This window comes from Coregonus clupeaformis, chromosome 30 (genome assembly GCF_020615455.1).
Source record: "Coregonus clupeaformis isolate EN_2021a chromosome 30, ASM2061545v1, whole genome shotgun sequence".
NCBI lineage: Eukaryota > Metazoa > Chordata > Actinopteri > Salmoniformes > Salmonidae > Coregonus > Coregonus clupeaformis.
Window position 1 is genome coordinate 44999730 of NC_059221.1, and position 13563 is coordinate 45013292.

At 45.7% G+C, this 13563-nt stretch overlaps 1 protein-coding gene across 1 annotated transcript in view; it reads right to left on the reverse strand.

Annotated features, from left to right (window-relative positions):
• si:ch211-117c9.5 (sodium- and chloride-dependent creatine transporter 1) overlaps positions 1 to 13563 on the reverse strand; it is a 32563-nt gene that overhangs the window by 17076 nt on the left and 1924 nt on the right. The window contains exons 2-5 of the mRNA XM_041857117.2: positions 11824 to 12108; positions 7219 to 7350; positions 5237 to 5585; positions 4948 to 5080 (exon numbers count right to left, since the gene is read on the reverse strand). Coding sequence (XP_041713051.1) covers positions 4948 to 5080; positions 5237 to 5585; positions 7219 to 7350; positions 11824 to 12108 — 899 coding nt within the window. The remainder of the gene's footprint in view (positions 1 to 4947; positions 5081 to 5236; positions 5586 to 7218; positions 7351 to 11823; positions 12109 to 13563) is intronic.

The following is a 13563-nucleotide window of genomic DNA, read 5'->3' on the forward strand; positions in this document are numbered from 1 at the left end:
CAAGTTTGGTGTTCGCCAAAAGGCATGTGGGAGACTCCCCAAACACATGGAAGAAGGTACTCTGGTCAGATGAGACTAAAATTAAGCTTTTTGGCCATCAAGGAAAACGCTATGTCTGGCGCAAACCCAACAACTCTCATCACCCCGAGAACACCATCCACACAGTGAAGCATGGTGGTGGCAGCATCATGCTGTGGGGATGTTTTTCATCGGCAGGGACTGGGAAACTGGTCAGAATTGAAGGAATGATGGATGGCGCTAAATACAGGGAAATTCTTGAGGGAAACCTGTTTCAGTCTTCCAGAGATTTTAGACTGGGACGGAGGTTCACCTTCCAGCAGGACAATGACCCTACGCATACTGCTAAAGCAACACTCAAGTGGTTTAAGGGGAAACATTTAAATGTCTTGGAATGGCCTAGTCAAAGCCCAGACCTCAATCCAATTGAGAATATGTGGTATGACATAAAGATTGCTGTACACCAGCGGAACCCATCCAACTTGAAGGAGCTGGAGCAGTTTTGCCTTGAAGAATGGGCAAAAATCCCAGTGCCTAGATGTGCCAAGCTTATAGAGACATACCCCAAGAGACTTGCAGCTGTAATTGCTGCAAAAGGTGGCTATACAAAGTATTGACTTTGGGGGGGGGGTGAATAGTTATGCACGCTCAAGTTTTCTGTTTTTTTGTCTTGTTTTTTTCACCCCAAAAAATATTTTCCATCTTCAAAGTGGTAGGCATGTTGTGTAAATCAAATGATACAAACCCCCCAAAAATCAATTTTAATTCCAGGTTGTAAGGCAACAAAATAGGAAAAATGCCAAGGGGGGGTGAATACTTTCGCAAGCCACTGTATAATATAATATAATAATATGCCATTTAGCAGACGCTTTTATCCAAAGCGACTTACAGTCATGCGTGCATACATTTTTTGTGTATGGGTGGTCCCGGGGATCGAACCCACTACCTTGGCGTTACAAGCGCCGTGCTCTACCAGCTGAGCTACAGAGGACCACATCTATAACATGAATGCGCCACAAGAGGAATATTTATCTAGCATAGAACACAACAACAAGCCGACTAGGTAAATAAACTATTCTACTATGGGGTTGTTAGATTTTTCTATTAATTACTTGTTTTGTTTGCAGAGGAAAAGTACACGTGGAATGTTCTAGCATCTTCAAAATGCGCCTCAGCAGAAATATTTGTTCATGTTCTATATTTTTTTTGTTGCGTGGCGGCAATGATTCTGCCGTGGCACAGCCCCACAGCAAAATGAATGCAGCGGAAACACTGGTATACAATGCATTCGGAAAGTATTCAGACCCCTTGACTTTTCCCACATTTTGTTACGTTACAGCCTTATTCTAAAATGGATTAAATAAACAAACAGTTTCCTCATCAATATACACACAATACCCCATAATGACAAAGCGAAAACAGATTATATTTTTTGTGTGCAAAAATAAAAAACAGAAATACCTTATTTACATAAGTATTCAGGCCCTTTGCTATGAGACTTGAAATTGAGCTCAGGTGCATTGATCATCCTTGAAATGTTTCTACAACTTGATTGGAGTCCACCTGTGGTATATTCAGTTGATTGGACATGATTTGGAAAGGCACACACCAGTCTATATAAGGTCCCACAGTTGACAGTGCATGTCAGAGCAAAACCAAGCCATGAGGTCGAAGGAATTGTCCATACAGCTCTTCTGGGAAAGTGTACCAAAACATTTCTGCAGCATTGAAGGTCCCCAAGAACACAGTGGTCTCAATCATTATTGAATGGAAAAAGTTTGGAACCACCAAGACTCCTCCTAGAGCTGGCCGCCCGGCCAAACTGAGCAATCGGGGGGAGAAGGATCTTGGTCAGGGAGGTGACCAAGAACCCGATGGTCACTCTGACAGAGCTCCAGAGTTCCTCTGTGGAAATGGGAGAACCTTCCAGAAGGACAATCATCTCTGCAGCACCCCACCAATCAGGCCTTTATGGTAGAGTGGCCAGACGGAAGCCACTCCTCAGTAAAAGGCACATGACAGCCCGCTTGGAGTTTGCCAAAAGGCACGTAAAGGACTCTCAGACCATGAGAAACAAGATTCTCTGGTCTGATGAAACCAAGATTGAACTCTTTGGCCTGAATGCCAAGCGTTACGTCTGGCGGAAACTTGCCACCACCCTTACGGTGAAGCATGGTGGTGGCAGCAACATGCTCCATAGCGCTCAGGACCTCAGACTGGGGAAAAGGTTCACCTGCCGACAGGACAACAACCCTAAGCACACAGCCAAGATAATGCAGGAGTGGCTTCGGGACAAGTCTCTGAATGTCATTGAGTGGCCCAGCCAGAGCCCGGACTTGAACCCAATCTAACATCTCTGGAGAGACCTGAAAATAGCTGTGCAGCGACGCTCCCCATCCAACCTGACAGAGCTGGAGAGGATCTGCAGAGAAGAATGGGAGAAACTCCCCAAATACAGGTGTGCCAAGCTTGTAGCATCATACCCAAGAAGACTTGAGGCTGTAATCGCTGCCAAAGGTGCTTCAACAAAGTACTGAGTAAAGGGTCTGAATACTTATTTAAATGTGATATTTCAGGGTTGTTGTTTTTTATAAATTTGCAAAAAATTCTAAAAACCTGTTTTTGCTTTGTCATTATGGGGTATTGTGTGTAGATTGATGAGGACATTATTATTATTTTAATCCATTTTGGAATAAGGCTGTAACGTAACAACATTTGGAAAAAGTCAAGGGGTCTGAATACTTTCCGAATACACTGTATCTTGTTTTGTCGCTCTTGTTGCCATTAACCTCGCTGGAAGAAGGTTCAGTGAATGGGGAGGTGCAGCGGGAGGTAATACAGTAGGGGGAATGCGAGTGCTTCTCAAATGTAATGTTTTATGCATTCTCCACACTCTCGTCCTCACAAGAACGTACTCAAGAGAACGTCCTCTGAGAATGCACTCAAAGCATGAGAATGTGGAGTGTTTTTCCAGTCACACATACAGTGAGGGAAAAAAGTATTTGATCCCCTGCTGATTTTGTACGTTTGCCCACTGACAAATACATGATCAGTCTATAATTTTAATGGTAGGTTTATTTGAACAGTGAGAGACAGAATAACAACAACAAAATCCAGAAAAACACATGTCAAAAATTTTATAAATTGATTTGCATTTTAATGAGGGAAATAAGTATTTGACCCCTCTGCAAAACATTACTTAGTACTTGGTAGCAAAACCCTTGTTGGTCAGATGTTTCTTGTAATTGGCCACCAGGTTTGCACACATCTCAGGAGGGATTTTGTCCCACTCCTCTTTTGCAGATCTTCTCCAAGTCATTAAGGTTTCGAGGCTGACGTTTGGCAACTTGACCCTTCAGCTCCCTCCACAGATTTTCTATGGGATTAATGTCTGGAGACTGGCTAGGCCACTCCAGGACCTTAATGTGCTTCTTCTTGAGCCACACCTTTGTTGCCTTGGCCGTGTGTTTTGGGTCATTGTCATGCTGGAATACCCATCCACGACCCATTTTCAATGCCCTGGCTGAGGGAAGGAGGTTCTCACCCAAGATTTGACGGTACATGGCCTCGTCCATCGTCCCTTTGATGCGGTGAAATTGTCCTGTCCCCTTAGCAGAAAAACACCCCCAAAGCATAATGTTTCCACCTCCATGTTTGACGGTGGGGATGGTGTTCTTGGGGTCATAGGCAGCATTCCTCCTCCTCCAAACACGGCGAGTTGAGTTGATGCCAAAGAGCTCCATTTTGGTCTCATCTGACCACAACACTTTCACCCAGTTCTCCTCTGAATCATTCAGATGTTCATTGGCAAACTTCAGACGGGCCTGTATATGTGCTTTCTTGAGCAGGGGGACTTTGCGGGCGCTGCAGGATTTCAGTCCTTCACGGCGTAGTGTGTTACCAATTGTTTTCTTGGTGACCATGGTCCCAGCTGCCTTGAGATCATTGACAAGATCCTCCCGTGTAGTTCTGGGCTGATTCCTCACCATTCTCATGATCATTGCAATTCCACGAGGTGAAATCTTGCATGGAGCCCCAGGCCGAGGGAGATTGACAGGTCTTTAGTGTTTCTTCCATTTGCGAATAATCGCACCAACTGCTGTCACCTTCTCACCAAGCTGCTTGGCGATGGTCTTGTAGCCCATTCCAGCCTTGTGTAGGTCTACAATCTTGTCCATGACATCCTTGGAGAGCTCTTTGGTCTTGGCCATGGTGGAGAGTTTGGAATCTGATTGATTGATTGCTTCTGTGGACAGGTGTCTTTTGTACAGGTAACAAACTGAGATTAGGAGCACTCCCTTTAAGAGTGTGCTCCTAATCTCAGCTCGTTACCTGTATAAAAGACACCTGGGAGCCAGAAATCTTTCTGATTGAGAGGGGGTCAAATACTTATTTCCCTCATTAAAATGCAAATAAATTTATAACATTTTTGACATGCGTTTTTCAGGATTTGTTTGTTGTTATTCTGTCTCTCACTGTTCAAATAAACCTACCATTAAAATTTTAGACTGATAATGTCTTTGTCAGTGGGCAAACGTACAAAATCAGCAGGGGATCAAATACTTTTTTCCCTCACTGTATTAGTTGATTTTACATGTGTGCTTATAAGTGTGTCTGATTATATTTGTCAGTCTAGACATTATGATCTGTACTAAAGCTGCTTTGGGGTCAGAGGGCAAAGTGGAGAATGGACAAAGCTCTAAAGCTACACTCACAAGAACACAGAGATTCCATTCTTGTTAATGTAGCTACATGTTTTGTTTTTATACTGTTTGGACCAAAAATACTTTTCTATGCTGAAAAAACCCTGTATCTTACCTTAACTTAAGCTAAGCAAAGCACGAGACATATCCTTACACCCACACACACACACACACACACACACACACACACACACATACACACACACACACACACACGTTCACTGACCTTGCCTGTGCCTTTGACTCCCTTCCAGATGCAGAAGTAAACAATAACCCAGGTGGCGATCAGACAGAGGACCATGTGAGAGCTGATGTCACCAGGCTCATCCAGACCACCAGAGAGACGCAGCACCTTACGCCTGACACACACAGAGAGAGAGAAAGAGAGAGAGAGAGAGAGAGGGAGAGAGAGAGAAAGGTCAGATGAAAAGAATGGACAGATAGACAACCAATAACCTATGGTTAGGTAGTCAGCCCTATGACCAACCCAACACAACAGACCACAGATCACTTACTCCCAGAACTCAATGACTGGCGAGCGCATGCCCTCTGGTTCCACGCAGCTGCCGTTGAAGAGGAGCAGAGTAGAGGATGAGAGGTTGAGTGGGGAGGATACCATGGACGAGAGGAGGGAGGTGGGGTTAGAGGGATCGGGGGTGGAGGAGAGGAGAGGCAGGGCGCTGCGGTTGTGGCAAGCCCGGCGGAAGTTTTCGGTGCAGTTGAGGGTGTTCCAGGGGTGTCCGCAGGTAGCCCAGGGTAACGGGTTGGTGAAGGAGTGAAGCAGGAAGTACAGGCCCCACACCAGGATCATAATGTAGTAGGTGTTACAGAAGAACACTATCACCATGGAGGCCAGGCCAAGACCTGGGGAGAGAGAGAGAGAGAGAGAGAGAGGGGGAATGAGAATGAGTGGAGGATGGGGGGATGTACAGTGGATAACATAAGGACAAACATTTAGAGGAAGGATATGTGAGTCAGAAAAATGGAGGGGTTGGCGAACAAAAAAAGAAAAAACCTCATTCAGAAAAATGAATTGCATCTCCATTAAACAACATCTATGAAGATCAAGTTCCAAAATTCAAATACTGTGTGCCAGCATTAATAAGGTAAGGGTACCGCTTTGTGGCACCTATGCTGCCTAGGGGAAAAGCTGTCAGGAAAATAGTTCTCTTCACAAGATTTAAATAATGAAATAATGAAATTGATTTGAAATTGATTTTAATTAAACCTTTACTTTACCAGGCAGGTCAATGAAGAACAGATGCTTATTTACAATAACCAAAGGCTTTTGTGAATATAAACTCAGTGGCCAGTTTATTAGGTACACCCATCTAGCATTGGGTCAGACCCCCCTTTGCCTCCAGAACAGCCTGAATTATTCGGGGCATGGAAACGTTGCTCAATTGGTATCAAGGGACCTAACGTGTGCCAGGAAAACATTCCCCACACCATTACACCACCGTCACCAGCATGTACCGTTGACACCAGGCTGGATGGGGCCATGGACTCATGCTGCTTATGCCAAATCCTGACTCTGCCATCAGCATGACGCAACAGGACCCGGGATTCGTTGGACCAGGCAATGTTTTTCCACGCCTCAATTTTCCAGTGTTGGTGATCGCGTGCCCACTGGAGCCGCTTCTTCTTGTTTTTAGTTGATAGGAGTGAAATCTGGTGTGGTCGTCTGCTGCAATAGCCCATCCGTGACAAGGACTGACAAGTTGTGCGTTCCAAGATGTGGTTCTGCACACCACTGTTGTACTGCGCCATTATTTGCCTGTTTGTGGCCGGCCTGTTAGCTTGCACGATTCTTGCCATTCTCCTTCAATTTCTCATCAACTAGTTGTTTTCGCCCACAGTACTGCCGCCTGCTGGATGTTTTTTGTTTATCGCACCATTCTCGGGAAACCTTAGACACTGTCGTGCGTGAAAAGCTCAGGAGGCCAGACGTTTCTGAGATACTGGAACCGGTGCGCCTGGCACCGACGATCATACCACGCACAAAGTCATTTAGGTCATTCGTTTTGACCATTCTAACGTTCAATCGAACAGTAACTGAATGCCTTGATGCCCGTCTGCCTGCTTTATATAACAAGCCACGGTCACGTGACTCAATGTCTGTAGGAGTGAACCATTTTCGTGAACTGGCCACTGAGTGTAGGTTGGAAGTTGATGATGATGCCATGATGTGACAGAGGAGCTGGACTGCAAGTTCTAACAGAATCAACATATTCACAACAGCTCTTATGTCAAAATTTCATTAATCAAGTCTTGTTGCGAGAAAACTGTTGTTCTGACAGTTGTTTCAGTTACATAATGCCAACATCTATGACTAAATTTGTGGTTTGAACAACCAAATGCTAGCCTATATTATAGGGGGACGAGAAAGGATGTGTGAGAAAGAGGGGTTGCAGAATAAAACAAGAAAAAACCTACCTCAGAAATATTTATTCACTCTCCATTAATGTAATAATCACACACATTCACATTACAGTACCTTTAAAGAGAGGGGCAATGTTCCATGCAGAGACCCCTCCTTGCTTCATGAACTGACCAAGAGCGATTTCCAGGAAGAACACGGGAATACCTCCGATGAACACAATAATCATGTAGGGGATCAGGAACACGCCTACAACACGCAACACACACACATTAGCAACACAACTCCACACGCTACACAACACATAGGCTATATTTCACTAACATACAACCCAACACAAACTCTATTATGTGACAAATCTAGCAAATATAGGCTTAGTGCATACTTGTATATCTAGTGTTCAACTTGTTGTGGACAGATACAAGTCTCTCAATAACAGATTTATATTTCTACATGCTCATGAGAGAGAGAGCGAGAGAGACTAAGAGAGGGAGGGAGAGAGAAAGCGAGACGTATCGCAAGCTGAAGAACTAGAGCTGGCATTTAGGCTAAAACGTATCTAGCATAATGTTATTGCATTGCAGTGACAAGGGAGGAGAGAAGGAAGGCCAGATTGAGTGAGTGAGAGAAAGAGAGAGAGAGCGGGAGGAGGGGAGGAGGAGAGGAGGGTAGACAAGGCCATAGATAAAGAGGAGGTGTATTGAGAGGGAGAGGGAGATAATTCCTTTAGTGTTTGGGCATGAGTGGCTGGCATTGTCTTTTGGAGAGAGAGAAAGATAGAAAGTAGGTTGGATAAGGAGAGAGAATGAAAGAGAATGAGAAAGAGACAGCCAGTAAAAGTGAGAGTACACTAGGAGGGATTCTTGCTTGTAAAATATAACCTTCCTATATGTCCCTTTTACAGTATAACTGACTCAAAAGCTTGAGGTGAAATGAAAATGTCACCTTTGGATGCATACATACATTACATGACCAAAAGTATGTGGACACCTGCTCGCCGAATATCTCATTCCAAAATCATGGGCATTAATATGGAGTTGGTCCCCCCCAGCCTCCACTCTTCTGGGAAGGCTTTCCATTAGATGTTGGAACATTGCTGTGGGGACTTGCTTCCGTTCAGCCACAAGAGCATTAGTGAGGTCGGGCACTGATGTTGAGCAATTAGGCCTGGCTCGCAGTCGGCGTTCCAATTCATCCCAAAGGTGTTCGATAGGGTTGCGGTCAGGGCTCTGTGCAGGCCAGTCAAGTTCTTCTACACTGATCTCGACAAACCATTTCTGTATGGACCTCACTTTGTGCACGGGGGCATTGTCATGCTGAAACAGGAAAGGGCCTTCCCTAAACGGTTGCCACAAAGTTGGAAGCACAGAATCGTCTCGAATGTCATTGTATGCTGCAGCATTAAGATTTCCCTTCATTGGAACTAAGGGGCCTAGCCCGAACCATGAAAAACAGCCCCAGACCATTATTCCTCCTCCACCAAAATGTACAGTTGGCCCAATTCATTGGGCCAGATAGCGTTCTCCTGGCATCCGCTAAACCCAGAGTTGTCCATCGTACTGCCAGATGGTGAAGCGTGATTCATCACTCCAGAGAACGCGTTTCCACTGCTCCAAAATGTATGCACTCACTAATTGTAAGTCACTCTGGATAAGAGCGTCTGCTAAATGACTAAAATGTAAAATAATTATCCAGAGTCCAATGGCGGCGAGCTTTACACCACTCCAGCCGACGCTTGGCATTGCACATGGTGATATTAGGGTTGTGTGCGGCTGCTCGGCCATGGAAACCCATTTCATGAAGCTCCCGGCGAACAGTTCTTGTGCTGACGTTGCTTCCAGAGGCAGTTTGGAACTCGGTAGTGAGTGTTGCAACCGAGGACAGATTAAAATTATTAAATATGATTTTGATTGTTTTTTACCCCCTTTTTCTCCCCAATTTCGTGATATCCAATTGCGATCCAATTACGATCTTATCTCATCGCTGCAACTCTCCAACGGGCTTGGGAAAGGCGAAGGTCGAGTAATTTGTCCTCCGAAACATGACCCGCCAAACTGCGCTTCTTAACACTCGCCCGCTTAACCTGGAAGCCAGCCGCATCAATGTGTTGGAGGAAACACTGTTCAACTGACGACCGAAGTCAGCCTGCAGGTGCCTGTCCCGCCACAAGGAGTCGCTAGAGCGCGATGAGCCAAGTAAAGCCCCCCCGGCCAAACCATCCCCTAACCCGGACGACGCTGGGCCAATTGTGCTCCGCCCTATGGGACTCCCGGTCACGGCCGGTTGTGACACAGCCTGGGATCGAACCCGGGTCTGTAGTGACGCCTTCAGCACTCGGCAGTCCCGTTCTGTGAGCTTCTGTGGCCTACCACTTCGTGGCTGTGCCGTTGTTGCTCCTAGATGTTTCCACTTCACAATAACAGCACTTACAGTTGACCGGGGCAGCTGACCAGGGCAGCAGCGCAGAAATTTGACGAGCTGACTTGTTGGAAAGGTGACATCCTATGACACTGCCACATTGAAAGTCTGTGAGCTCTTCAGTAAGGCCATTCTACTGCCAATGTTTGTCTATGGAGATTGCATGGCTGTGTGCTCAATTTTATACACCTTTCAGCAACTGGTGTGGCTGAAATAGCCGAATACACTCATTTGAAGGGGTGTCCACATACGTTTGTATATATAATGTATTTTACTTGGGATACTTTTATCTGAGATAATTTTATTTGGCAAACACATAAAGCAGAAATAGATCATCAAATAGAACAGAGCAAAGCTGACAACAACAAAGGAGAAGGTCAACAGCTACATCATAAATCCATTTGTTTTTAATCTGATGCGCTAGTTTTTACTGCCACTGCAGCTTCCTAACATGCCTTAGCAACAAAACACCTCTAAAACTGGAAGTACAGCGACAAAACAAACACAACATTCATCCAAACCCCCCACCCCAGAGATATTGGTATGTCCGGTATGATGAAACTATATACAGAGGACCATACCAATACTTAGAAGGAAGGGAGTCACATGAGAATGACACAGGGAGGAGACTGGCTGTTCAGATGTGGAGAAAAAAAAGAGAGGTATCATAACAGGAGAATGTAAGAAGGAAAGATGGACCGGAAAATTGGATGATAAGGTGATAAAGAAGAGGAGAAAATAGAGATCTGAGACATGAAAACACAATGATCTCATCTGGTGATAGGGACATTCTGATTCTCTCCCTCTCCGTCTCCCTCCTTCTCCCCGTCTCATTCACTGAGATCAGACAGCCGAAGCCATATAAGGAAGAGTTCAGAGAGAGAGAGAGAGAGAGAGAGAGAGGAGGGGGGGAGTGGAATAAGGAGAGAACGAGAGCGAGAGCGAGAGAGAGCGAGAGAGAGAGCGAGAGAGAGAGCGAGAGAGAGAGCGAGAGAGAGAGAGAGAGATTAGGAAGACTGAATGGATTAAAGAGGTTTGGAAAGACAAAAAAGAAAGAATGAAAAATAATAATGATTTTCCCTAAGCCACTACTGTATTAGACTCTCCATCATCATTTCACACATTAACTTCTCTCAAAGTATAGACTAGACTAAATATAGGACAACAGGGTTCAATATAAAAACAACAATCCCCTTCAAATTAATTGCCTCTATCTGTCCTCCACTTTAGTCAGTCAAATATCCGTCGGTGGGTGTTTGTTTGAGTAAAGAGAACAGGTCTGAGAGCCTGTGAGTGCCCAGTACTCAGTCTTATCTGATGCCGATGTTGTGTTACGAGACGTCCCCTGGCCTGGGTTGGTCAAGGACACCAAACGTGGCGTCGCAGTGGCACTGCTGACACAGAGGGAAGGACGGGCACAGGACGCTTATTGTGTGACATGCATCCATATGTCCCTTACTATCAGGGGAGGAGAGGAGAAAGCACCTTTGTGTGCAGGGTGCAGGGCAGGAGCACGGGGGGGGTTTGACTGTGTGAGGCAGGCCATTGTTAAACGATATGAGAAGGTGGGTATCATAGTCAGGGGTCACAAGACAGAAGAGGGAGAGAGAGAGAGAGAGAGAGAGAGAGAGAGAGAGAGAGAGAGAGAGAGAGAGAGAGAGAGAGAGAGAGAGAGAGAGAGAGAGAGAGAGAGAGAGAGAGAGAGAGAGAGAGAGAGAGAGAGAGAGAGAGAGAGAGAGAGAGAGAGAGAGAGAGAGAGAGAGAGAGAAAAAAACACTTACTTTTATTCAAACATCTCATAAAAGTAGGAGGGACAGAGAGATAAGAAATAAAGAGCAAAGGTGGAAAGGACAGGTTACAGTAGCAAGAGAATGAGAGAAAGGAGGGGAGTGTGCTCAAGTGTCACCATATGAGGGGCATGGCTATTACGGCTACGTGCGTACACTCATGCAAGCCCTGCTTGGTCTCCCTCTATCTCTTCTCTCCTCCCTCCCTCCCTCTCTCTTTCTCTTTCCTCCCTCTTTCTCTTTCCTCCCTCTTTCTCTTTACTTCAAATTGCCTTTCCGTCATATCAGTCCAACTGTCTGTTTTGCATATTAAATAATTGGGGTGTCATTATGTAGGAGTTTGTGACTGTGTCAGTGAGGGTGTGTGCATATGCTGAGTGCAAGTCTGTTTCAGTGTGTTTAATTAAGTCTGAGTATGTCTGTGTGTGCTGTGCATATGCTGAAGATGTGTGTGAGTATACTGTTTGTTGGTTTGTTTTTGTGTGTGTATATACATTGTGTGTGTGTGTGAGCTCACCTCCACCGTTCTTGTAGCAGAGGTAAGGGAAGCGCCACACGTTGCCCAGCCCCACAGCGAAGCCCACACAGGACATGATGAAGTCCATCTGTCTGGTCCAGGTCTCTCTCTCCACATATGGTACTGCTGTAGCCTGGACCTGAGGCTGTGTTTGGGTCTGTCCTCCCCCTCCCTCACACCCCCCTGACCCCGCCCCAACCCCAGGCACAGGGACTAGGGGGCGAGCCACACCACCCTCCTCCTCTGATGGAATCCCTGCTTCCATCTGGGAGAGCCGCACATCACCTGGGAGAGAGAGTGGGGGGATGGTATGGAGGAAGAGTGGAGAGCGAAAGAAAGAAAGAGAGGGGTTAAAAGCCATTAGCTTGCCTTGTAAATCAACCAACCTTTTACAGCCACATAAACATAAAGGTCCACCAATCAACAAAATTACATAATCAATCATTGGAGTCACAAACTCGCAAAGCTGCAGTGAGTCACAGTGAGTGCCAAAAAGCCCCCCATCATTAAGATGGAGTGACTATAAGCATGGTGGAAACTTGTAGTTATATGTATGGTAGGCTATGTCTACTGCCTCTATATTTCTAAAAGAGCTGAGTGACAAAGCAGAACATTGTTAGTCCTATTACACAACAATATGAAATATTTATTAAATCCTCTCTAAGCCTATGACCTCCAGACAGTGCAGTTCTTCAGTCAGCAGTCTAAGCTTAGGCCTACATTTACCACCTGCTGTAAAAGCGGGCAGTACTCCTACTGTAATGTACACAGGGTTCTGCGGCTCTCCCCATAGGAGAACCCTTTTTGGTTCCATGTTGAACCCTTTTTGGTTCCAGGTAGAACTCTTTTGGGTTCCATGTAGAACCCTCCGAGGAAAGGGTATTACATAGAACCCAAAAGGGTTCTACCTGGAACCAAAAGGGGTTCTTCAAAGGGTTATCCTATGGGGACAGCTGAAGAACCCTTTCTGGTTCTAGATAGCACATTTTTTCTAAGAGTGTAGGGTTGTAGGGTAGCTAGGCTCTGACTACTGGAAATGCAATTGGCTTTAATGGTCAAGATGCCTTTCTTGCATCTTCTCTCCCTCTTTATTTTTCCCTCCTTCTCAATTCAAATCAATGAGCTATTGACAAGTCAGCATATCTTACAATTAATGCTCCCCCTCTCTTCTACCCTTTCTCTCCTACCCTCTCTCTCAGACCCTCTCCTACCCTTTCTCTCCTACCCTCTCTCTCCTACCCTTTCTCTCCTACCCTCTCTCTCAGACCCTCTCCTACCCTTTCTCTCCTACCCTCTCTCTCCTACCCTTTCTCTCCTACCCTCTCTCTCAGACCCTCTCCTACCCTCTCTCTCAGACCCTCTCCGACCCATTCTCTCCTACCCTCTCTCTCAGACCCTCTCCTACCCTTTCTCTCCTACCCTCTCTCTCCTACCCTTTCTCTCCTACCCTCTCTCTCAGACCCTCTCCTACCCTCTCTCTCAGACCCTCTCCGACCCATTCTCTCCTACCCTCTCTCTCAGACCCTCTCCTACCCTCTCTCTGTCTCTCCTACCCTCTCTTTCCTACTCTCTCTCTTCCCAATTCCCAAACACTGAGTTGTGTGCTGCGGTACTACAATATTCCAGCCCGAGGTGTCTGTTTCACCACTGACTAAAACAAAGCTTTCATTTCCTTTCGCTCTGTCTTTCTCTTTCTTCCTCTCAAACAAACCAATTGTTCTGACAGTTCATTACTGTGCG